We start from the raw sequence: 26,662 nt of genomic DNA on the forward strand, positions 1-26,662 counted from the left end.
TGAACTGGAGATATAAAGATGAGACCTGTGGTCACCAGGCTATCTCTAAATCAGGGTCGTAGATCTCAAGTCAAGGACATGCCTGAATGTGTTTCCTTAATATATAGTCAAGAGGAACAATGTGTCTACAAAACAAGAGCTCTGAAAATTCCCAAAGCTTGTGAAAAGTAAATAAATAGTGACTTTTTAAGACTCAACATGTTTAAGTTTGTTGCTATCCAATATATACCTGCATTGACGCATACCATCTGCTGGTAGTAGCACTACCTCATTATCTATTTATGGTAGAGAAAAAGTATTTATGAAATACTAGAGAGAACACATGATACATTGTAAACTGTGGACCCATATTTCATAACCCACATTTTAATTACTAAGGATGTGAGAGACACAATAATTGTCCGTTGGTGTTGTGAAAATTGGTGGTGTGGTGGATAGTGAGGAAGGTTGTCTAAAGCCACAGCTTGATACAAAGATGGAAAGTTGGGCAGAGCATCAGTAGATGGAATTTAATCCCTGCAAATGCCACATGGGAAGATACATAGAGTAGAAGGTATAGTAATGATAGTCATTCAAGAAACCTTGAAGTTCAAGTCCATAGAAGCATCATAAGACCATAAGATATAGGAGCAGAATTAGGCCATTTGGTCTCTTGAGTCTGCTCCACCATTTCATCGTGGCTGATCCATTTTCCCTCTCAGCTCCATCTCCTACCTTCTCCCCTGATCCCTTCATGCCCTGACCAATCTCTGCCTTAAATATACATAAACACATGGCCTCCAAGTTGCCTGTGGCAAAGAATTCCACAGACTCATCACTCTCCAACTAAAGTAGTTCCTCTTCATCTCCATTCTAAAGGGACACCGTCTATTTTGAAGCTGAGTCCTCTGGTCTTAGACTCCCCCATCACAGGAAACATCCTTTTCACATCCACTCTATCAAGGTCTTTCACCATTCAATAGGGTTCAATGAAGTCACGCTTCATTCTTCTGAATTCTAGTGAATACAGGCCCAAAACCATCAAATGCTCCTCATATGCCAGTCATTTCTTGTAATCTCCTTTGAACCCTCACCAGTTTCAATACATCCTTTCTAAATTAAGTGGCCCAAAACTACTCACAATACTCCAAGTGAGGCTTCATCAATGCTTTATAGAGTTTCAACATTCCATATTTGCTTTTATATTCTGGTCCTCTTGAAATGAATATAACATCTCATTTGCCTTCCTTACCACAGACTCGACCTGCAAATTAACTTTTAGGGAATCCTGCACAAGGACTCTCAAGTCCCTTTGTGCCTGTTTTTTGTATTTTCTCTCCATTTAGAAAATAGTTAACCCTTTCATCTCTTCTACCAAACTGCATGACCATACACTTCCTGACACTGTAATCCATCTGCCATTTCTTTGCCATTTATCCTAATCATATAAAGTCCTTCTGCGGCCTCTTTACTTCCTCAAAATTACCTGTCTGTCCATTTATCTTCACATCGTCTGCAAAATTTGCAACAAAGCCATCAATTCCATCATCCAAATCATTGACATATAACATAAAAAGAATCGGTCCCAATATAGACTCCAGTGGAACACCATTAGTCAGTGGCAGCCAGACAGAAAAGGCTCCCTTTATTTCCATTCTTTGCCTCCTGACAATCAGTCCACTGCTTTATCCATGCTAGACTCTTCCCTGTAATACCATGGGCTTGTAGCTTGTTAAGCAGCTTCATGCGTGGCACCTTGTCAAAGGCCTTCTGAAAATACAAGTGGACAACATCAACCGATTTTCCTTTGTCAATCCTGCTTGTTATTTCTTCAAGGAATTCCATCAGATGTGTCAGGCAAGATTTTTCCTGAGGAAACCACGCTGACCATGGCCTACTTCATCATGTGCCTCCAAGTACCCCGAAACCAACTATATCCTTAACAATCGACTCCAACATCTTCTCAACCACTTAGGTTAGACTAACTGACTTACAGTTTCCTTGCTTCTGCATCTCACCCTTCTTGATAGTGGAGTGACATTTACAATTTTCCAGTCTTCCGGAACCATTCCAGAATATAGTGATTCTTAAAAGATCATTACTAATGCCTCCACAACTTCTTCAGCCACCTCTTTCAGAACCCTGGGGTGTTCACCATCTGGTCCAGGTGGCTTAACTACCTTCAGACCTTTCAGTTTCCCAAGACCCTTCTCTCTATTATTGGCAACTTCACAAACTTCGTGACCCCCGAGACCTAGAACTTTCACCACACTGCTAGTGACTTCCACAGTGAAGACTGATGCAAAATACTTATTCAGTTCATCTTCTATTTCATTGTCCCCCAATACTACATCTCCAGCATCCACTCTTGCCTCTCTTTTATACTTTATGTATCTGAAGAAACTTTTGGTATCCTCTATAACATTATTGGCTAGCTTACTTTTGTATTCCATCTTTACCATCCTACTTACTGTTTTTGTTGCCTCCTGTTGGTTTTTAGAAGCTTCGCAATCCTCCAACTTCCCACTAATTTTTGCCCAAAGGTAGATCATAGGTAGATGCAGTAGTGAAGAAGGCATATGGTATGGGACATAGAATACAAGAATTGGGAGTTATGTTAGTACTTTATAAAATGCCAGTGAGGCTGTACTTGAGGGGACTGCATGCAGTTCTCCGTGTTACACTATAGAAAGAATATAATTGAACTGAAGGGAGTACACAGGAGTTTGGTCATGTTGTCTGGATTAGAGAATTTTAGTTACAGTGAAAGATTTGATAGGCTAGACTTGTTTTCCTTTGAGTGAAGGGTTGACCAGATAAAAGTAATTACAATTATGAAAAGCATAGATAGAGCGGATGGTCAGAATTGTTTCCTGTGGCAAAAACAAGGCATAGATTTAAAGTGAGAGGAGGGAATTCTAAAGGGGATTTGAATGGGATATTTTTTAATGCAGAGAACAGCTGATATCTGGAACACACTGCAGAAGATGTTATGGAATCAGATACAATCATTCAATTTAAGAGACATTTAGATAGGCATGGAGGGATCTAGATTGATGGGGATAAATTGGATCAGGGTAGATGTGCAAAACAGTTGGCAGGGATGTGGTGAGCCTGTTTCTGTGCTGTATGACTCTAGAAACAGAGCCACAGTTTAGCATCCTGTCCAAAACAGTGATACTGAAACATTGAAGCACATCATCAGTCCTGTCATCTGCCCATTTCATATAATCAATAGAACAGATCTGAAAGTTGCAACCTTCAGAATCACATCTGGAATATTACTCAATGAAACAATTCAACAATGAGTATATGTTAAAGACCTGATTATATTCTGTTTACAACAAGGTACACATTATTGACAGGTATTTAGCTCAACTTTAAAGTAATGATGAATGGAGAACAAAGTATTTTAATAGGCCTCACTCATTTTAGCATGTTCTTCAACAGAGATTTTAGGAATTATAACTTGTACTGCAAAATATTTTAGTTATTTTTTTCCTGAAGTTTGTTAAATAGAGGCATTTAATTTAATGAAGATTTATTAAAAATAATAAAAATATACCATTCTAATAAATAAATAATTGTAATAGTTACTGAGCAAAATTTTAAAAAAGCTAACACTCAACTACATTGAAGTAATTGCATTGGGATTGTCTATTATTTCATCTCCTTCATTGATGTGTCTGGCATCAGGGAAAGGATTACCCGATACAAAATCAATATAACATTGTACACCTCACATGAAATTGGCACATTTAACTTGATCTTAGTTGACCAGCTTTCATTTATACTTCTCAGGTTCTAAATATCTTGTTTGCTAAAAAAAAAAGCACAGTTGTACTCATAAAATGGCACATTAAAGTTTGATTCTGATGAAGTAAAATTGATAATACAAAATGAGTGAACAATACTGGATAAACCAGAAAAAAATTGCCAACTGTAGAGAAGTAGTGTAGTGAGGTGAACACATTTAATTTACAATGACATGCATATCCAAAGCTTTCACTTGTTTATGGTCATTATAAAGTCAAATATATATGAAGTGAAAAATAATAACTAATATACTTGGTTAGGATTTTTGAAGCATCATCAAATAAAAGAAAATATCTGTTCAGTGGATTGGAGCAAAATTTACTATTAAACAAAATTTATTCTTGCTTTATGCATATTTTCATCTGCTGTTAATATGATTTCAGAAGGCAATAGTTTCATGACTGTGAAAACACTGAAGCTGTGCACTGCTACTTTTGCACTGGAAATTTCCCTAGCCGCACCTAACCATAATGATTAGAAGTTTAACACAGTATCATTTTCATTGTACTCAATACCCTCAGTGAAGACATGGCCTTACATCATAACCAGCAAATAACCTTTACAAATTTTTGCTATCCACTTCCCATGATTAAAGCATGATCCAATCACCATCTCCTGGGAAAGCAATGGTTGTCCTTGCTAAATGATTTTATAAATTGACATTGAGATGAATGGATTGCCTCTTATGCAGCATAGACATGAATCCACAATGGTGTGTTTTCAGGGGCAAAGATATCGTACACTAGCATTCTAAATGGGGTGGAGGGGCTGAGAAGCTAGAGGGCATGACTCACATCACTACTATTTGTAAAAAGCGTGAGGTCTTGCCACAAGAATTTAGGGAAGAGAACCTCTAGGGTTATAGTCTCTGGATTATTCCAGGTGTCCTGTGCTAGCAAGCACAGGAGTTAGGGAATGGTAAAGGGTTAGTTTAGGAAGGAGGTCTGGATCACTGAACAATTTCTCAGATTCAGTTTTATTATAACCAGCATGTGACGAGAAATTTGTTAGCTTAGCAGCAGCAGTTCAATGCTGCTAAAACAAAATAACAATAAATAAATCAATTACAGTACTGTATATATATATTGAATAGATTAAAATAGTGCAAAAACAGAAATAATATGTTAAAAAAGTGAGGTAGTGTCCAAGAATTCCATTTAGGAATTGAATGGCAGAAGGAAAGAAGCTGTTCCTGAATTGCTGAGTGTGTGCCTTCAGGCTTCTGTACCTCCTTCCTGATGGTAACAATGAGAAAAGGACATGCCCTGGGTGCTGGAGGTCCTTATTAATGAATGCTGCCTTTGAGACACTGCTCCTTGAAGATGTCCTGGATACTTGGTAGGCTCGTACCCAAGATGGAGCCGACTAAATTTACAACCCTCTGCAGCTTCTTTCGGTCCTGTATAGTAGCCCCCCCATACCAGACAATGAGGCAGCCTGTCAGAATGCTCTCCACCGTATATCTATAGAAGTTTTTGAGTGTATTTGTTGACATGTCAAATCTCTTCAAACTCCTAATGAAGTATAGCTGCTGTCTTGCCTTCTTTATAACTACATTGATATGTTGGGACCAGGTTAGATCCTCAACCAGGTTAAAGATGGGACATGTACAAATTCTGAGAGACAAAATTAATCTCCACTTGGAAAAGCTGGGATTAATCATGGATAGTAAGCATGGCTTTGTTAGGGCAGATTGTTTTTGACTAATCTGCTTATCTATTATTATAGTTATTATTTCTTTTTCTATTTGCGCAGCTTGTTGTCTTCTGCACTCTGATTGAACGCCCTGTTTGGGTGGTCTTTCATTGATTCTGTTATGGTTATTATTCTACAGATTTATGGAGTATGCCCACAAGAAAATGAATCTCAGGGTTGTATGCGTACTTCAATAATAAATTTACTTTGAAGTTTGAACCGAATTTTTCCAGAGGACACGAAGTGTGTTGATGAGGACTGGGCAGATGTGGACTTCAGTAAGGCTTTTTACAAGATTCCACTTGGGAGAAAGGTACAAGTAGTAGAGCCAATGGGATCCAAGAGACAAAATGAGCACAACATTGATTTGGTGATAGGAGGCCAAGGGCCAGGGTGGAACATTTTTTAGTGCAAGGAATCCTGTGATCTATGGTGGATGACAGGGATTGGCACTGGGAACTTTATTACCTGTTAGGTATATTCATGATTTGGATATGTGTATAGAAGTTACTTTACTAACCATAAGTTTGTAACAGACATGGAAATTGGGGGTGTTGTTGATAGTGAAGAGAGCAGCGGCAGGCTGTAAATGATAAGTTGAGCAGAGAAATGACTGGTGGAATTTAATCCTAATAAGTGTGAGGCCAAATAAGGCTAGAACATACACAATGAAAGGTAGGGCCCGAAGAGTATTAAGGATTAGAGAAGGAGTTCCCAACCTGGGCTCCATGACCCCTCAGTTAACAGCAGAGGTCCATTCATTAAAAGATTGGGAACTCCTGGACAAGAGGGACCTTGGTGTACAGGTCCAATGACCCCTGAAAGTGGCAGAGCAAGTAAATAATATAGTTAAGAAGGCATGCAGAGCTAGCCAGTGAACAGAATCTAAGAACAGGGTGACTATGGTATACATAAGACATTGAATAGGTTACTGCTGGAGTATCGCATACAACTCTGGTGCCAGTTGTATAGAAAGGTCTTGATTACACTGCTAAGGGGGCATATGAAATTCACCAAAATGTTGCATGAAGTGCAATGTTTCAGATACGAGAACAGATTTAAATAATTGGTTTTGTTTTCCTTGGAACAGAAGAGAAGAGACTGACTGGGAACCCAACTGATGAATGTAAAATTATGAGGGTAGTAGAAAGTAAGAGACTTTTCCTCACTGCGGAACACTGACTTAAGGTAAGGGGTAAGAGGTTTATAAAGAACCCAAAGAAAAATGAGCACACTGCCAGGAAGGGTGGAAAAGGCAAAGCCTCTCTGACACTTAAGAGGTAGCTGAACAAGCAGTTGAATGGCTAAAGCCACAAGTCAAGTGCTGGAAAATGGAATTAGTACACCTGGGTACCTGACAGTAAGCAGACACATGATGGGCAAAAAGCCTGCTTCTACACTGGGTGAACCTGTGAGTCTATGACTAAACAATTTCAGATTTAATTCAATAAATGAATGAAAGTTTCGCAACTTTATAATAAACTATTATGGAAGTTCTAGTCTTAATTGCCTTGTTTGAACAAATTAGTTACACATGGTCAGTAGTAGATTCAGATGACTGGAATAACACACGTCACAATTATTTTTAAATCGCTGGAAATATTTTGTAAGTTATTGTTTACTGATTAGATTAACTCCTCAGATTCAGAATCTATTAAAGTGAATTTACAATAACTCTGTGTATCGTGATTATGCTTGATTTTTCCCCCCCATTTATTACCAATCGAAGCATATCACATTAATTGTGCTCTTCTTATTTAAGTCCGTCAACATACATATTTCTATAACACTGTCAGTTTTATTTTAATTAAGCTTTTTGGAGAAACAGTTACTAACACGAAGTTTACATTTAATATCTCTACACACAGATGGCCTAATAAAATTGTGGAAATGAACAATTAAAATCAAATTAAATGAGCTATATAGCAATGTACACAACATCCAAAACAAAATAGTGTAACTGAAGGCAATGATTTATAGAGGGGAACCAGATGTAGTAAAATAACATATACAATAGCTGCATAAATAAGTCACTGGAACTGAATTTCCAAGGCAGACTAGAACATGTTCTCTGCTATGGAGCAATTCATAGATGTAAACTAGCAATGAACTTGTAGACATCAATCTTTGACAGGCCAGATATCACAGCTTAGCTAACTGCATTGGTTTTTGACCTTCACTGCATGCCACCTGATCCCATTACAGCACAGAGTGTACAGCACTTGGAATCATGGTGGCTTACACTTGCAAGCTGCTGCTGCTGGGATCATCCAAGTTGTTCAAGTTTATTTCCAAAGTCAACAGCAAACTTGGCTGACTTACTGTGGTCTATGAATTATAGTTCAAAGAAATACTGCAAAATAAAGGACTGAACTCTGACCAAATTAGCTATACATACAAATAAATTAATCTAAGTGCCAGGACATACCCTCTTCTCATTACTACCATCAAGGACATGGTACAGGAACCTAGAGACACACACTCAACGTTTCAGGCACAGCTTTTCCCCCTCCACCATTAGATTTCTGAATGGGCAATGAACCCATGAACACTAACACACTATCTTTTTCCCCCCTCTCTCTCTTTGCGTAACTTAATTTAATTTTTATATATAATCTTAATGTAAATTATAGTGTTTATTATAATGTATTGCAATTTTGCAAGACAACAAATTTCATGACATATGCTGGGGGTATTAAACCTGATCCTGACTTGCACTCTGAAGACTGAGCAATGAGTCCTGAGTTGGAACGTACACTGAGATGAAGTTGTGGAGAGTTCACCATGGTCATACTAAGTTGCATGGTAGGCTTGAAGGGGCCAAGTGACCTACTCCTGTTCCTACTTTCTTCTGGTATTATGTTCCTCGTCTCTAATTCATTTACATTAAGATTAGAAGTATTAATTTGTGGAAGCAGAATATAAGTACATTTAGTGATCAAGGGTTAACTGAATATTTTCCAGTATATGTAAAAGCGCATTCATTCTTTTTGTTCTAATTCCCCTTAAATTTATTATGTTAGATTTTTCAACATTCTAATTAAAAAGGGTGGGAAATGTTTCACGGTGGTTAGTGATGCTATCTCACAGGTCCAGTGACTCAGATTCAATCCTGACCTCAGATGCTGCAAGTGAGAAGTTTGCATGTTCTCCCTGCGATCACAATGTTTCTGTTGGGTCTTCTGGTATCATCCCACCTCCTAAAGATGGGCTGATTGGTTAATTTTGCTACAGTAAATTATCTCAGTGTACATTAGTGGCAAAAGAATCAAGGGAGAGCTATTAGTCATGCAAGTGGGAGTAAATCGGAAGCCTAGGAACAAGACTTGTGGGATTGCTCTGCTGGGAATGGCATGGACTCTGTGGGTTCAAAGACCACCTCCTGTGCTACAGCAAATGAGAAATAATTTCCTAAACAATACTGGTGACTCAAGAGACTGCAGAAGCTTGCATCTGTAGAAGCAAACAAGATACTGGAGGAGCTCAGCACTTTAGGGAGGGTCTGTGGAGGGAAATGGACAATTGATATTTTTTGTTAAGAATCTTCATCTTGATCCAATACACCCTGTACATTTTCCTCCACAGATGTTGCCTGATATGCTGAGATTCTCCAGCATCTTGGCTGTTTCTAAAGAACACTGTAAATTGATTTTGGTCTTGTTAGTGTAGTATTTTGCCACATTTCAAAATTGTTAAATGGAGTCCACAGATTATTTCTATTTCAGCTTAGTGTCATTTGTCCCTGACAGTCAAATGAAGGTTGGCAACACAATGACCAAAATCATGTTCAGCACAGCCTGCACTACAGGTATCTCCCAAAACTCATGTCCCTTCATCTCCACGCTACAATAATCTTCTGCAGCTTCACTGTAACCATGGTAGCAGATGGTGCTGCCAGCAAAGGGTGACCAGGCTTCTGTTAGGCAGCTAAATCTCAAGCCCCAGCCTGGAATGTCTTGATGGCCTTTTGACAGCTTGTGTTGTCAAAACTATTTAATGACACATATCATATTTTCATTAACTAAATGTGAATATAAAGTTCAAGTAACCAAAACCAAAAGAAAACTTAGCTAAATTTACCCTTTTAATGACAATCAATAACTCCATTAAATGAATGGAGCAGAGCTAGTTGCATCCTATGACACTAATTCAACAGCTGGATTCAGGAAGATGGGAGCTAGTGCCAAGACTCAATCGTGAATCCTTAAGTTCAGGATATGTTCAGATATTTGGCCTTCAAAATATTCCTTCCATGCTTCAATGTTTAGTAACAGAAGTAATGAATGTCTGACCTGCCAGAAGCCCCTCACAGGTGTTCTCACCTGAACTGCATCCAAGCTAAGTACATTTCAGGCCATAAAGTAGAAACCCGACTCTACAAGCTGCCTATTCATCTTTGAACGTTAAAAACCTCCTGATGCAGAGCTGTGTAACATTTTTAAATCAATTTTTGTTATATGTAAGGAACTTTATGACTTCTTTATTTTATTGAGATACAGCATGCAATAGGCCCGCCCAGCCTGTTGAGCCACACTGCCCAGGAACCCCCAATTTAATCATGGGACAATTTACATTGACCAATTAACCTATCAACTAGCATGTCTTTGGACTGTGGGGGAAAACCAGAGCACCCAGAGGAACCCACATGGTCACAGGGAGAACATATTAATGCTATTATTAATGCTTTTTGGGATAGTGATTTAGATGCATATCATATTTTTTACTGAGTTAAGTATTGTATGTAATGAGTTTTGCTACAACAAGTGTATGGGACATTGGAAAAAAGTTGAATTTCCCCATGGGGATGAATAAAGTATCTATCTATCTATCTATCATACAAACTCCCTACAGACAGCAGTGGGAATTGTAACTGTGTCATTGCCATTGTAAAGCATTTGCTAACCACTACACTACCCTGATTTGAAAGAAAATTACAAAATCATCAAAATGCCGCAAACTATATGTTATCTTGGCTTCTCATAAACGTAGAGGGAAGTAAATAGATAAATAAAAACAGATGGATTAAAACTAATGAAAAACTATGGAATTATGCATGAATGACTGAGGAATACTTGAATGGGTTAGAATAGCTCTTACTGCTGAATCACAAGATTGTGGCTACCTCCTGCATTCTGGCTTGAGGTGCTATGAGATTCCTACACTTCCTCCTGTACTACCATCTGCATGATCTATTAAAGATCTCATGAGATTATTTAAAAGGCAATGAGTCCTCCCAGCAACAAAAGAAAATCCAGAAATCTAGATAAATTGATTGGAAAAATTAATGTTAGTAGTGGTATCTTGCGGTTTCCTTTATTTCTATAATTGTTTGCTATTGTGATAGAGCAAACTGAATTATCTATGGCCGGTGGTTCTCAAGAGAACCAGTGCACTCAGCCACTCCCAGAATTATGCATTAAACATGAAATTCAGTCAGCTTTCTGCATCCTGCCTAGGAACATGTGCACTAGCAGGAACCAGAATCAGGTTTAATATCACAGGCTCCTGTACATCCTCCTTGATGGCAGCAATGGGAAGAGGACATATCCTGGGTGATGGGGGTCCTTAATGAGGGATGCCAGCTTCTTCAAGCACTGCCTTTTGAAAGTGTCCTTGATACTGGGGATACTAGTGCCCATGGTGGAGCTGACTAGGTCCTGTGCAGTGGTCCCTCCCCCTCCATACCAGAAGATGACACAAAGTTAGAATGTTACATCAAGCTGGTGTGCTGAATAAAGTTCAATTTCAGAATTCAAATGATCAAAGTAAATTTATTTTCTAGGTATTTATATTTTAACAAGTGCATAGTACTCTGATTCATTTTCTTGTAGGCATTCACAATAAATACAAAGAAACACATTAAATCAATTTGGCCTGATGTTTGGAATATACTTGAAAGAGATCATGAGGTTCGATTAGGAGATAGTTTTTGCTGCTGCTGTGTTCGCAACCCATGCATGTCAGGAAAATCAGCACTCTTATCCTACAATATTCAGTGCATTAAAATTAACAGACAAAAACATGGACCGAGCATGTGACATTCTCCCAATACATACATTCAGATATTGGCAAATCTACTTTTTTCACCTTTGAAGAATCATAACATTTTATGATCTAATCTCTAAGTGACATATCCGAGCACCAATTTTAGAATTAGAAATGGAAGCAAACAGTGTACCTACCACATTTTACATGGTGTCATCAGATTGGAGGCCTGAATTCAACTATTTCTAAAAACCTCTAATTTAATTAGAGTAAAAATAAACAAACATTTTAAAACAGGTTGAAACATAAACTAATTCAAAGACCATACAAAGGCAACTAAAATTCAATGACAATAGCTAGATATAATACTAACAAAATAATATTAAGCTTGGCAATCAAATTCTAGCACTAAAACAAGTTAATGTATCTTTCAGACTTCCATAATCCTTATTGCAGCATGAGTGTATGTGGTTAATGTTCATTTGGTTATAACACCTCCATAATTAGGTGGATAAGGGTGAAGGAATTTAATAGGTGTGAAATGACTTGCTAGAAAAAGAGCTCTTGAATTATTCACAGATCATATCACAGAATTACTTGGAGAACTGTATGCAAATTGACCCCTGCCTTGTTCACCTGAGTCCTTTTATAACAGCAGTGCAATTTAAAAGTTTATACCATGAACTGAATAAAGGTGTTAATATCTTTAACTTCACTTACATTCAGAAATTTATTGCATAATGGAAGAAAAACATTCAAAATTACATCACATTAGGTTGTCACCTTTTATCACTTAAAATCTAAGGTTCCATTCTGTTAGTTCTTATTTAAGCATAAATTATTGGCTAGTGCCCCACTTGCAAACACTATATGCAGCTCTCAATTTACTTAGCAAACTTTTTTTTACCTGAACAAAGGCAGGAATGATAGTGAGGGGTGCATTTTAATCTGGTATAGCCATACCTACTCATGAATAATTATCAAATATCAGTAAAAAAGCACTGTAATTTTCAACTTACTGCATAGTTTTAAAGAAAGTCACCAATATATTATGTCATTTTTACCCTTTGCCATTAGACTCTATTATGAGTCAGCCTGTAGCTGGGGAAGTGATTACCCCCTTCTTTAGACTGTGGCAACTTATTTTTTATTCTTTCTACTTTTCTTCTAATACTTTTATTTCTTTGCATTTGTAATGCTACTGTGACACTGTAATTTCCTTTGGGATCAATAAAGTATTTACCTATCTGTCCATCTGTCTATCTAATAGGTGATTATATAGATATAGGTCAGTATCAATCTTAATTTGAGATGGACTTTCAATTGTACCCAAAATGACAAAATGGAGCACAAAATAGTTTTACTAAGAACTCATTTTATTTTGTCCTCATACATCCAATTATTCACATCATAAGACCAATGAATTATGGCGGTAAAACAGTCAGTACATGCCGACTACAATGAGATTACCAAATACAGATATATTCATCATAATTATGGTGACATAACATTTTGGAGCATTATTTCATAGCACAATGAACAGGTGGGGCAGAATGTGCACTTGCAGCTCTCCATTGTGTAATTTTTGAATATCACCTCATGTTGGGGGAGGGGGAGTGACACTGAACAAATATTTGATGCATTCCTGCAAGATGGTGGAGCAAATTAGAGCTGACAATGAACTTTCTTGAGATGACCCAAATTACATCAGAAGCCTCAGTGCACCCATTCAGCCACAGCTGGTGAGCTGCCTGGGAGATGTACCCACTGTAAATGTTACTCACCACATTACGGCAGGGTTCCATTCCTGTGAATTGTTTGTAAGCCAACCACTTCACAAGTTGGAAATGTAGCACCAAACAAAGCTCCCACATGGCAAAAGATACCTGCAGCCCTGCAATAGCCAGCAAACTCAATTTGCCAGTCTCCCAAATGCCCATTCACTTGTACAGACTGTACATAAGTTAGGCATTCATAACCTAGAGAGAACATGTACTGCAAAACTGAAATAAAAATAACTGCAAAATTATACATTCTTAAACAACTAAATATGAAAATTGACTGAGTGACCTGTGGATTCACATATCATATTTTTTGCCTTCAAGTGAACTTGAGAGTGATTAGTGTGGACTTTCACATATCTCAGTAAAAAAAATACCAGTTTCAATTTGGATACTATTGTTTGCATTGTGTCATTGAGTTAAACTTGCACATTTCTCCAGGGTTACAGTGGACAGCATTTTGGCTAGTTACTTCACAGCTCATACGGAGCTCTCAGTGTAGAGATCGTAAGAAGCTGCAGAAGGTTGTAAATTCAGCCAGCTTCATCATGGGCACAAAGCTCCCTACCACCGAGGGAACCTTCAAGAGATGATGTCTCAAGAAGGCAACAGCATGTGTTTTTAAGGACTACACCATCCAGGATATACCATCTGGTTGGAGGTACAGGAGCCTGAAGGCCCACACAATGATTCAGGATCAGCTTTCTCTGCTCCACCATCAAATTTCTTAATAGTCCATGAACACTGCCTCATTTGCAGTATTTATGCAAATTTCATAATTTATAGCAATTTTTATAACCTTGCACTGTCCTGTTGCTGCAAAACAACCAAGTTTGTGTCATGAAATAATAAGCTTGATACCGACTCAGAGGAATCATTTCACTAAGTCAACTTACGCCTGGGCAATCCTGCTGTAAGTGGGCGAGACAGAAACTCTGCCCTCTCTGATCACCAGAATATTTAACAAGTTATTAACAAGCACAGCCAAGGCTCACACATGAACATGTGTGATGCTGCAGGATTACTAATACTGGGCCTAAAGAGAGAATCAGTAGCTTTGAGTGAATAATGGACAAGAGAGCAAACAGAATTTAAGGCATTGAGTTTGAGTCTAGGAAAAAGGGAGGAAACTAATACCTTTCTGAACAAGTTCAAAGTGAAATGAGTTTTTCTTTTCTTGACCTCGATACCAATGGGCACAGACTCTTATCAAAAGTTGTTACTGGATCAGATTCAGTGTGCATGAAGATCTAGAGGCGTTATACCAATGCAGTATTTTCTTTCATCAACATTATATTCCTCATCATGGAGAAATGTTTTCTTCAAATTAAAAAAACTTCTTAAACATCCATTTAAACTTGATATTTTTATAGACTTTTTGTTTAAACTTTGCAACAATTTGATCAAATTCATAACATCTGTTACTACAAAGTTCTCTGCACTTGCAGTAGCTATTCAGTACTACAAATGCCACCACAGAACTGTTGCGCCATTTTAGTTATTCGAAACGTATATTAATTGGTACACATTTAATTTCCTCTAGTACTGCCACAATGTATTCTTCTAAGATTTATGCTGGACAAAAGACACTATTTAACATACAACACCTGTAGGTAATGAATAATAAAAAATCTACAGAAAAATAATTCAAAGCTCCCATTTAAAAAAATTAATATTTAATTCTTATGTAGCTACTATTGTTGTTCCTTTTCACGCCTTGTGGTGCATCGAGCAGCATTTTTGCCATTTCCAAAGCATTTGACTGTGTTTTTCATGGCCGAGTTGCTAATTTGACCCAGCACGGATGGGAAGTGTGCAAAGAGTTGGCTGGATTTGAACACGGGACCATTCGCTGTCCAGTACTACACACCACCACCAGCCAGCTAGTAGCTAGCATTGGAAAGAAATAAATGTACATCTTTAGGAAAATGGAATGAATATCTGACACTGGCTAATGTTCATCTTTTGAACCTTGAGTCCAAATCCACATATCATCATTACATGACACGACGCATGACGTGGTCTAAAACCATGGTCTTGGCAAATTTTTCTACAGAATTGGTTTCCCATTGCCTTCTGCTGGGCAGTGTCTTTATAAGATGGATGACTCCAGCCACTATAAATACTCTTCAGTGATTGCCGCATAACCAGGACTTGTGATGTGCACCAGCAGCTCATATGACCATCCACCACCTGCTCCCATGGCTTCATAGGATCCTGATTTGGGGGGTGGGGGGGGGGGGGGCTAAGCACCTTGGCCAAGGGTGACTGCAGGCTAATGGAGGGAAGGAGCACCTTACACTTCCTTTGGTAGAGACACATCTCCACCTCACCACCTAAAATCCAGCACAGACATAAGTATTTCACAAAGCTCAACTATCTGTGTAGATCTTATGTAGTCACAATTCATGACACAACGTCCTATATTGGTATTAAAGAACCCTGTTTAGCCGTGTTATTGTGTAATGAAAATCTCAGAGCTGAATACAAATCTTTCTTCGGTTTGGAGCTGATGCATATTGTTTAAGATAGGGTTGAAACTCAGTACTCAAGATTAATTTATGGTGATAGGAAAATAATTTAATCTAAGTTTAGATCAGATATGTTACTCAGACATCAAAATTGATCTTTTGTCCTTTGAGAAGACAAAAACTAGCGATAATATACAGAATTTGGTAGAAGGATTACAGTAATGTTGACAAAAGTACAGTCACTCAATGAGTAGCAGGGATCTAGCTAGAACTTACTTTCTGAAGTGGTACAGGGGCCAAAACACTCACCATGTTTAAAGATGCCTCCAAGAGCACTGAACAGCCATATCTAGAAGGCAACAGACTGACATCTGAGAAGTAAGATTAACTTAAGGATCATTTTTTAGCCAGCATGAAAGGTCAAATGGGCTCCTCCAGTGCCAAAGCTTTTCATGGTTTGATGGTTAAATATCAATTTAGTTACAAATCCATTGGCATTAATTGGGAGATAATCAAATTGGCAGAATGTTGCCAAGTTTGTCAATGACATAGACAAGCAATTTATCACCCAAAACACAGATGAATGCATAAAGTAGAAAAGATATTCATTGAATAAGCAAATGTGTTCCAAATGTGTTTCCTTGTGGACAAGTTGAATGTCAGAAAGGATAAAATTGAGCATTTTCTCAGTGACAAAAGTGGAGCATGAAGGTCCTAAAAGACCTGTGGTCCAAGTATGCAGCTAATGTTATGGGTTGATTATGAAAAGAATCAAAGAGTCTAATGAATCTAGAGGACTGATATACAAGGGAAGAATAAATCTTAATCTGTATAAAGCCTTTGTGAAACATTTGATCTTCATGCCTTAAACTATGATGAACAAACTAGAGTTGTATTTCTGGAACTGAAGATAGTTAGGGGCAAACTTAATTATGATAAAGTTGTTAAGGGGAAAAGACAAAACAAGAAAGAAGAGCTAACAAAGGCTGCAATTGAAACTTAACACTCAAATGAAGTGTGAAAATTAGATCCGACCCATTCTGGAGAGGCTAGAAATACTTGTAAAAGCTGATAAGAAGTTTGGAATTCTTTTGGAACATTTCTACAATCATGTACAGAAGGGATTACGAGTCCAGGCAGACCTACTACTTCAACCCAATAGTTACATTTAAAAGTGAGATTGGTAGATCCTGTTAACCAAATGAATAGACACAGATAGAAGGAGGAAAATGTAGTTAGATCACAGAACTATCATGGTATCACTGACAGCCTCTTAAGGATACTTGTATTCCTATATGTCTAATCTAAATCACCTCAGAATATTTGATGCTGACATTGTGTCCCATGATAGAAAGGATTCAAATTAAGGACAACAATTTGCACTTAAATAGCATTTTTATAGGGTAACACCTTCAAAGCACTTCATAAAAGTTTTCACAGACAAAGTTTAGCTCTAAACTTTAAAAGAATATTACAACAGGTGATTAAGGGATGGTCACAGAATGAGGCTTTTAGAAACAGTGTGACAGGGCAGTAGAAGGTTAGAGAGGAGGAAAAGGGTGCTTCAGTATTCACTACGGAAAAGAATCTTGGTGATTGTAGGGATGACTTACAGTGGACTGAAAAGCTTGAGCATATAGACATTAAGAAAGAAGATGTGCTGGAGCTTTTGGAAAGCATCAAGTTGGATAAGTCTCTAGGACCCGATGAGATGTAACCCAGGCTACTGTGGGAAGCAAGGGAGGAGATTGCTGAGCCTTTGGCAATTATCTTTGCATCATTAATGGGGACGGGAGAGGTTCCGGAGGATTGGAGGGTTGCAGATATTGTTCCCTTATTCAAGAAAGGAGTAGAGATAGCCCAGGAAATTACAGACCAATAGTCGTACTTCAGTAGTTGGTAAGTTGATGGAGAAGATCCTGAGAGGCAGGATTTATGAACATATGGAGGAGCATAATATGATTAGTAATAGTCAGCATGGCTTTGTCAAAGGCAGGTCATGGCTTACAAGCCCAATTGAATTTTTTGAGGATGTGACTAAACACATTGATGAAGGAAGAGCAGTAGACCCCATGAGGTACCCCATGCAAGGCTTATTGAGAAAGTAAGGAGGCATGGGATCCAAAGGTACCTTCCTTTGTGGATCCAGAATTTGCTTGCTCACAGAAGGCAAAGAGTGGTTGTAGGTGGGTCATATTCTGCATGGAGGTTGGTGACCAGTGGTGTGCCTCAGGGATCTGTTCTGGGACCCTTACTCTTCATGATTTTTATAAATGCCCTGAATGAGGAAGTGGAGGGATGGGTTAGTAAATTTGCTAATGTCACAAAGGTTGGGGGGGTGTTGTGGATAGTGTGGAGGGCTGTCAGAGGTTACAGCGGGACATCGATAGGATGTAAAACTGGGCTGAGAAGTGGCAGATGGAGTTCAACCTAGATAAGTGTGAAGTGGTTCATTTTGGTAGGTCAAATATGATGGCAGAATATAGTATTAATGGTAAGACTCTTGGCAGTGTAGAGGATCAGAGGGATCTTGGGGTCCGAATCCATAGGACGCTCAAAGCTGCTGCACAGGTTGACTCTGTGGTTAAGGCATATGGTGCATTGGCCTTCATCAACCGTGGGATTGAGTTTAAAAGCCGAGAGGTAATGTTGCAGCTGTACAGGACCCCGGTCAGACCCCACTTGGAGTACGGTGTTCAGTTCTGGTCACCTCACTACAGGAAGGATGTGGAAACCATAGGGAGGGTGCAGAGGAGATTTACAAGGATGTTGCCTGGATTGGGGAGTGTGCCTTATGAGAATAAGTTGAGTGAACTCGGCCTTTTTTCTTGGAGTGAAGGAGGATGAAAGGTGACCTGATAGAGGTGTATAGAATGAGAGGCATTAATCATGTGGATAGCCAGAGGCTTTTTCTCAGGGCTCAAATGGCTAACACGAGAGGGCATAGTTTTAAGGTGCTTGGAAGTAGGTACAGAGGAGACGTTGGTTTTTAAAAAAAAACGCAGAGTGGTGAGTGTGTGGAATGGGCTGCTGATGACAGTGAAGGGAGATACGATGGGGTCTTTTAAGAGACTCCTGGAAAGGTACATGGAGCTTAGAAAAGTAGAGGGCTATGGGTAACCCTAGTTAATTCCTAAAGTAAGTGCATGTTCAGCACAGCATTGTGGGCCAAAGAGCCTGTATTGGGCTGTAGGTTTACTATGTTTCTATGAAACTACAGAATGGCAATGACATCCAATGAAAATGTAAGAGTCACAAGAGTTTAGACATTAGGGGACAGAAATCATAGTAAGATTTGGGGGCCAGGTGGAAAGATAGGACAATGGGTTAAGATGGGGCAAAGTAGGTGAGGGGTGATTGTGATACAGGATGGTTTGAACTTACACAAATATAAAGAATAATTCTATGGAGGGATTTGAACAGACTAATGAGTCTTTCAATCTGAGACATTGCCAGGCAGTTCTATCGCAGATCAACATTCACAGTGATGATAAAATGAACAACTTACAATATGAAAAGAAGAACTTTGGACAAGCTCAGCTTTAAAGAGGCCCAAAGCCAACTTTTATTATCTCTGGACTGTTTCTTTAAATTAGATTTACACAATTGATAATGATGGGCTGAATGCCCTAATTCTGCTCCTAAGTCTTATGGTCTTATTATTATTATAGTTAGTTATTATTATTGATGTAGTAACATTATTTTGGTATAATTTACAGTTCTCACTAAAAAGCTATAACATTCATATCTGAGTTTCTAAAAATTAACAGTAGTCATGCTGTGATGACTGATTTAATAATGACTGGAATTATGATATAAAGCATAGATGATAGTTGAAAGAGTTCATGACTTGGTTAGTTCCACTTTGAAATCCATGGACTATTTTAGTTAGACTCCTAAGTATGTGGTACTACCTTTTTCCAAGATATTTATGAACTGACAGTATTCAGATAATTTCATGTTATGTTTGAAGATGCAGTCATCACATCAGTTCTAAGCCTTTTGCCAACTTTAGTCAAATCTAACCATGCAACGACTAATTATGCTAAATCTGAAGTGATCACTGCATTTTATCAAAGGTACCCAAACTGTTGAACTATGCCACCATTTCCATGTTACTGAAATGTGAATGTCTTTGGTACTGCTCTCACCCAAGTCCAAAGTTGTGTAGCTACACAGTTCTTAACACCATGTGACCATAATGGCTAAGCTAATATTAAAGCACAAAGGTTCCTATCCCAGTTCAGATATATACTTTGACCAAATGATGCAAAATAACTTGGCCACATATAATTCTCTTTCTAAAAGGCATTAAATAAAGTGTCCTGTGGAATTATTGAAACATTTTGTCATTCCCAAATGAGTTTGAAAATATCAATGCATTTTAAACCCTTTTGTTTAAATCAGCAACAGTTTCTATGTCACATCAGCATCTGAATGTTTTTCTGCTTAATTGTATTTATTTCTGGCTACATAATATTTTTTCAGTGCTACATTTAACAGCTTAATTTTGCTGAAGTTTAGTTCATGTCCCAGATCACAGACAAATAATTTCATTTTTATTTTTATGATCCATTTGCATTATCTTATAGGTCTAGGAGTACACCAGAAATCCACTAAACTATGGACAGATGTTTGAGTGCCAGTGGACTAATAAACTTTACACTCAGTAGCCACTTTATTAGGAGTAGGAGTGTACCTAATAAAGTGGCCCCAGGAGTGAAACCCAATGTAGTGTTCTGCTGTTACAGCCCGTCCATATGTTGTGTATTTGGAAATGCTCTTCTGCACATTACTGTTGTAGCACATAGTTATTTGAGTTAGTGTTGCTTGAACCAGTCCGACCATTCTCCTCTGACCTCTTTCATTATCAAGGTGCCACTTCCTAGAATTTTTTCCTCAGCATTCTCTGTAAACTCTGGACCATTGTGTGTGAAAATCCTGTGAAATCAGCAGTTTCTGAGATACTTAAACCATCCAGGCTGGCACCTATAGTCATTCTACGGTCAACATCACCTAGATCACATTTCTTCCTCGTTCTGACACCTGGCCTAAACAACAGCTGAACCTCTTGACCATACCTGTATGCTTTTATGCATTGGGTTACTGCCACATGATTAGGTGATTAGATAATTGTATTAAGGAGCAGGTGTACTCAATAAAGTGGCCATGGAGCGCATAGTCAAAATTAATTTTGACTAGATTTTTCAGGTGCATCTAGAAACATTAAGAAATTAAATGCACAGTGGTGCAGGTAGTGGATCCAGGACTGCACAGGCCAGTAACCTGTCTTTGGGTACTGCTGGCATGGAGTCTGCAAGTCTCCCTGTAATAGCAGGCATGCTTTGGTTTCCTCCTGTGTCCCAAGTCCTGCAAACTGGTAAATTAATTGTCCACTATAAATTGGTCCTGTATAGGCGAGTTGTAGAATCAGGGAGGGGCTGGTGAGAATATAGGGAGGATAAAATAAAGGATTAATGTAAGATTTGTGTAACTGAGTGGTTGATGGTGCGTGCGAACTCAACAGGCCAAACGGCCTGCTTCCGTGCTTTATCTACGACCCTGTGACTAGTTTAAAAAAACTCTGTGAAACCTTAGTACATTTTAAATGACAAATAGACACGAAAGAGAAACGATGAGCAAGGTAGATGGAAATAAAAGAGAAGGAAAGCATTCCAGTTCTCAACAGAGATCCATCCATCCTGTGGTCGCCTGACATCTGACACAACCCTCACTAACCTTTTGTTAAGGATCTAGAAAATCATCACAATTTCGGAGACAGACAGATCTTTAAGAAGGCACGAGACTGCCATCTACAGGCAGATGAGAAGCATGGGAGTAAAAAGGCAAACGACCCGCCCGCTGAATTTCCCTTTCGTAAAGACATTTCTTTTTTTCTATTTCAATCCTTAGAACAGCGAAAAAAATTGTTTGTTTCATTTTCTTCTTGCAAAGCTAATAATCAAATCATTTTGAAAGGGGGAATCGTAAGTCACCACTTATAGATAAATGTATCTAAGAGGCTTTCGTGATCTTCATCCGAACATGAAGACCTGGTTGCAAGCACAATTTGCCAATTAAATCAGTAGAAGTATGCTAGAAAATCTCTTTTGAAAAGAGCTCGGCATTAGTGTACGTTGGCCTTATGTATGGCCAATGTTTTAGATTTGGTAGTTATTGGTAGTTGGGATGCAGCAACAATCCTGAGTTGACCTAGAAGTCGATACTGAAATAAGGGTACTGTGGCGGCGCGAACATAGGAGCTGCATCCATCACACAACGTGAATAATTCACTAGACAGCATATTAATGTGTGATGGAGAGGAATGTGGATATTTATACGCCGTGATGTATTTTAAATGTGGAGAGTTAGCCATCTTTATATTTCAAGTTAATGCAAGTCACATGTCACCGTGAAACTTACCTGAGATGATAGATGCTGCCCTGAATATGTCCGAAAGTCTATTGTTCAATGGCTCGTACGGAGAACCGACCAGATCATGTCCAGTAATCGTGAACTCTGTCGGGACGCACAACCACAGTTAACTTAGTTTTATTACACGTGTATCTTTTTATAAAAGTTGTTAAACATAATAACTTGAAGGACTTATAAACCATGTGCCATACCATTCATGAAACTTTGGTGAATGCTCCAGTAGATTCGAAGACATCTTTTCTCGTTTTTCATGCCCCTCTTACACCTGCAGTTATACAATGGGCTCTGTCGTACTGCCTCCATGGCGCTGATGCATTCGTTCTTGGCTTCGGGTCCGGTAACCATGCTGGCGCTGCCGGCCAGGCATTGCCGAAGGGTACGATACTTGCTGCTGCAGGCTGGGTCACCAGTACACAGTTCATTGGCTTTTACGCAGTCAACACGGTTAATAGCGGTACTCACACCTGCAGTCTGAACTACAGCATCTGAAAGGGCGAAAGAAGGAAAGGAAAAAAAAACAAGTACTTATTACTTCACAGGGTTTCGTCATCTCCATAGATAAGGACAAATCAATAATTATACACATGCAGATAATCTGCCAATCAAAAGCGTTAATACACAATCTAGAAAATATTCCAAAACATTTAAAATACGAAAATTAATATAGAAATATTTAAGGGTTTAATATATATCCTGGTCAATAAATCTGATTTTACCCCAACCTAAAACGAAGTCTGATTTGTAGCTATTAGAACATAAAATACGACACTTGTGATTCACGTGGAACTCAGGTATCCTTTATTGGGCTGGTAATTTGAAGTGGCTGCTAATGTACCTAAAGAACCTCAAGTCGAAACATACTTCCCCGTTAAGTTTTTAGGTCGAACTATGATAAGAAAACAATAGGATGAACAATTTGCAAAATTGCGCGTCTTACCTATAATGGGCAGAACGAAATACAAGGCTGTAGAAACCATTGCGATTCGGTTGTTTTCGGCACATCAACTATAAACAGCTTTGCTTCATTAAGTAGCTTCAGTACTTTCACACTCCAACGTTCAGAACGAGCCAGCGATGCAAATCATTCCAGTTCAGATCCATTTAGTTTTGGGCACGAACCCCTTTAAACAGCGAGCCAGGCTTTCCGCTTTTATTCACAGTAGTTGAACGTTTGTAGAGAAAAAAAAATCAGCGACCACGATCTGTATCATTTCTTTTTACATACCGTATCGTCTAAAATATCAGCTCCTCCGGCGAAATAGCCTGAAAGTGCTATCAAAATTCGAGGCAATCCATCAATTCAGTGCCTTGCTGAATCCACTGCTTACCCTAATGTGTATGATGAATCTGGCACATGAGCGCTAACACCACCAACAGTTTCCCTTAAAACAAACGTCTGCAGCTTCCTCCAACTCCGATCTAGCATTCAGCCACTTACTTTCCTACGCACCGTTTATTTTCTACAATACCCCACCCCCCACATCCATCTTCCCCTCCCCGCGCTTTATCTTGCTCGTTTTGGGAAAACGGGGCATGTTAGTTGCAGTTTGATGTGCAGAGCCAAATGTTTCTAATTTCTGTTTAGCGTAAAGCTGTAACATAAAGGTTGATAGGGGATTGCGGAGAAAGCTCATAACTGTTGCCCAGTTCAAGATCTTACTGAGAGAGATACCGAGAGATCGATTGCTTAATATTGGGCGCATTGCTGTAAGATACGAAAGATTAAAAGTACGGAAATGATTATAGCAGGAAGCAGAGTCTAATAGCAATTCATCGCCTGCTGACTGGAATTGAAAGATTACAACGCTGATCTCTGTGATACCTCCTCCGTCACTCACAGTTGATGATTTAAAAAAGAGCAATAAAATCCATATCGGTTCTCTAAATCTGCATGGCATTTTGTTTCACTTCCTAGTGTGTCCAGTTTGCATAGGCGTGAAATCCGTTTAATAAAATCACAAATAATGTAGTGTCATAAAGTTGCAATCCTGAAAATGGCTGGTCTAAAAATTAAACAATCCTTGGCGCAGATATTATTGCAGGAATTCGGCATTCCTTTCGGCAGCCGTAAATTTCCTCCGCATTTTAACACTTGTTGGTAGACCTGGATTAAGGGAAAATCGGGAGGAGAGCGCACCTGAAAGGTTGGTGGGAATTGTAACGTCATCATCGTTCTATGGTTATTATCAATATCTACCATTATGGAAAAAAACCAGGTTTTCATCTGTTACAGAATTCATCAAACCATTACTGCTGTTTTCCCAATCTACACTGGTCCAAGGGAAAAACTGAAGACGAATGTGTAGAAATATCTGTAATGTAACAAAAGATACAAATTCCATTAATCCAAGAACATCAGAAATTACAACCGGAGCAGCCTATATGACCCTCACATCTATTCTGCCAACCAACAAGTTCATGGCTGAACTTCCACCTTAAATTTCCCATTCTAGATTCCATTCATTTAGTTTTCATAAACTTATAGATCTCAGTCTTGATTATACTCAATCACTGAGGATACAGAAACCTATAAAATAGGGGAATCCACAAATTCACCAGCCTCGGAGGCAACACATTTCTCAACTCAACAACTTCAGTGAAGGCACAGTAGGCTACAGATACTGGAATCTGAAGTTAAAAAGAAGTCTTCTGGAGGAACTCAGTTAGTTGGACAGCATCATTGATGAAAAGGAAATGTGCAGTTACAATCCTGGATCAGGACTGAGTTCTTGCTGCAGACTATTGCTCTAGATTCCAATATTGACAATTCCTTCTGCTTCCATTTTATATGTCCAAGGTGTGCTCACTTTGAAGAAGTTTTCTTCCTCAGTTCTGATACAGGGATTTGACCTGAAACACCAGCAGTTCCTTTTCAATTCCTACAGCTGCTGCTCCATCTATTGAATTCCTCCAGCAGACTGTTGCAACCATTTCAATGGAGCAAATAATCTCCCAAGGAGCCTGACAGAACTGTGAGCAAACACAAATTGATAAATACAAAGCCATTAGTACAAATGAAGAAAAAGTTTGGTCAAAATACTAGATCTGAAGTAGCCTCTTAAAGTAGTAAAAGTGATCAAGAGCCAAAAATCTAGTAAAAGGTTAGGATGGTTGTGGACATGGCCATCAATGGCAGGAAGATTAAATCTAGGGATGGGCAAGAACCTAGAAACAGGAATTAGAATTTTTAAACCTGACCTTTAATATTAAGGTATTGCTTAACCAAAACCCTATTTAGATCAACAATCAGAGAAGCAACATGCACACAAGAAATTATATGAAATTCAGTAGTTCTGTTGCTGTTCCTCTACTTTAGGAGAGTAAAAGGGATAAGCCAGAAAACTATGGGTTAGTGCACCTAACATCACTGTTAGGGAAATTATTGGAGAGATTCTAAGGGAAAGGATTTCTGTTATTTTGAAAAGACAGGGATGAATTAAAGAGAGTCAACATGGCTTTGTGAGGGGAAATTCTGTATCACTAATTTGATTCAGTTTTCTGAGATGGTAACTTAAGATATTAGTGAAGGCAGCATGGTAGAAGTGGTCTATATGGACTTTAGTATGGCATTTAACAAGTTCCTACATGGTAGACTGGTCCAAAAGGTTATGTAACAAAGGAATCCAAGGCAAGATGGCCAATTTAATCCAAAATTGGCAGTATAGGGAAAGTATAATGGGGAAAGATGTTTTATTTTTAATTGTAAGTCAGTGACTAGTGGTATACGACAGGAATTCATGCTAGGACCTCTTTTATTTGTGATATACAAATGCAGGAGGAATGATTAGTAAATTTAAAACCAGATGGAATGAAAATTGTGGATGGTGATGAAGATTGTCCCAGGCTGCAGCAGGATAACATTATGTGGTACATTCTGCACAGCATTAACAGCACATTCTCTTTTACACCATATGATGCATTCTGTTTTTTTTGTTTTTATACACCCTCAGTGTACTTATGTATAGAATGATCTATCTGGATGGCATACAAACAAACTTTTTTTTCACCATCTCAGTACATGTAACAATACTGAACCAGTTATTCAAATAGTTAGTCAGGTGGATGGGGTTTCAAAGAAGGTATATGGAATGCCTGCAACATGTTGCATAGAAAATAAAAATTGGTATGTTATGTCATTGATAAGGTTGCATTTGGAGTATCATATGCAGTTGTGGTCTCTACACTGTAGGAAGGATGTGACTGCGCAGGAGAGAGTGCAAAGGAGATTTGCTGGGATGATGCCTGGATTTAGCTGTTTTGGGGTGGGGGGGGGAGATTGGAAAGGCTAGCTTTTTTCCCCTCCTTAATCAAAGGAGGCTCAGGGGTGACCTGATAAAATGATTTCAGATTATGAGAAGAATAGACAGGGTAGATAGTCAGAATTTTTCCCATGGTAGCAGTATCAAAACCAAGAAGATACAGGCTTAAGGTGTGAGCTAGGAGTGTTAAAGGGGTTGAGGGATTGGTGGTTTTACACAGAGTGGTTGATATCTGGAGTGC

General features: G+C 38.6%; 1 protein-coding gene across 1 annotated transcript in view; it reads right to left on the minus strand.

Moving 5' to 3' along the window:
• Positions 1 to 23,587, minus strand: part of gfra1b (gdnf family receptor alpha 1b) — a 247,753-nt gene extending 224,166 nt beyond the window's left edge. The window contains exons 1-3 of the mRNA XM_073027832.1: positions 23,100 to 23,587; positions 22,354 to 22,647; positions 22,151 to 22,246 (exon numbers count right to left, since the gene is read on the minus strand). Coding sequence (XP_072883933.1) covers positions 22,151 to 22,246; positions 22,354 to 22,647; positions 23,100 to 23,139 — 430 coding nt within the window. The 5' untranslated portion in view covers positions 23,140 to 23,587. The remainder of the gene's footprint in view (positions 1 to 22,150; positions 22,247 to 22,353; positions 22,648 to 23,099) is intronic.
• Positions 23,588 to 26,662: the final 3,075 nt, after the last annotated feature.

Source organism: Hemitrygon akajei, chromosome 23, assembly GCF_048418815.1.
Source record: "Hemitrygon akajei chromosome 23, sHemAka1.3, whole genome shotgun sequence".
Taxonomy (NCBI): domain Eukaryota; kingdom Metazoa; phylum Chordata; class Chondrichthyes; order Myliobatiformes; family Dasyatidae; genus Hemitrygon; species Hemitrygon akajei.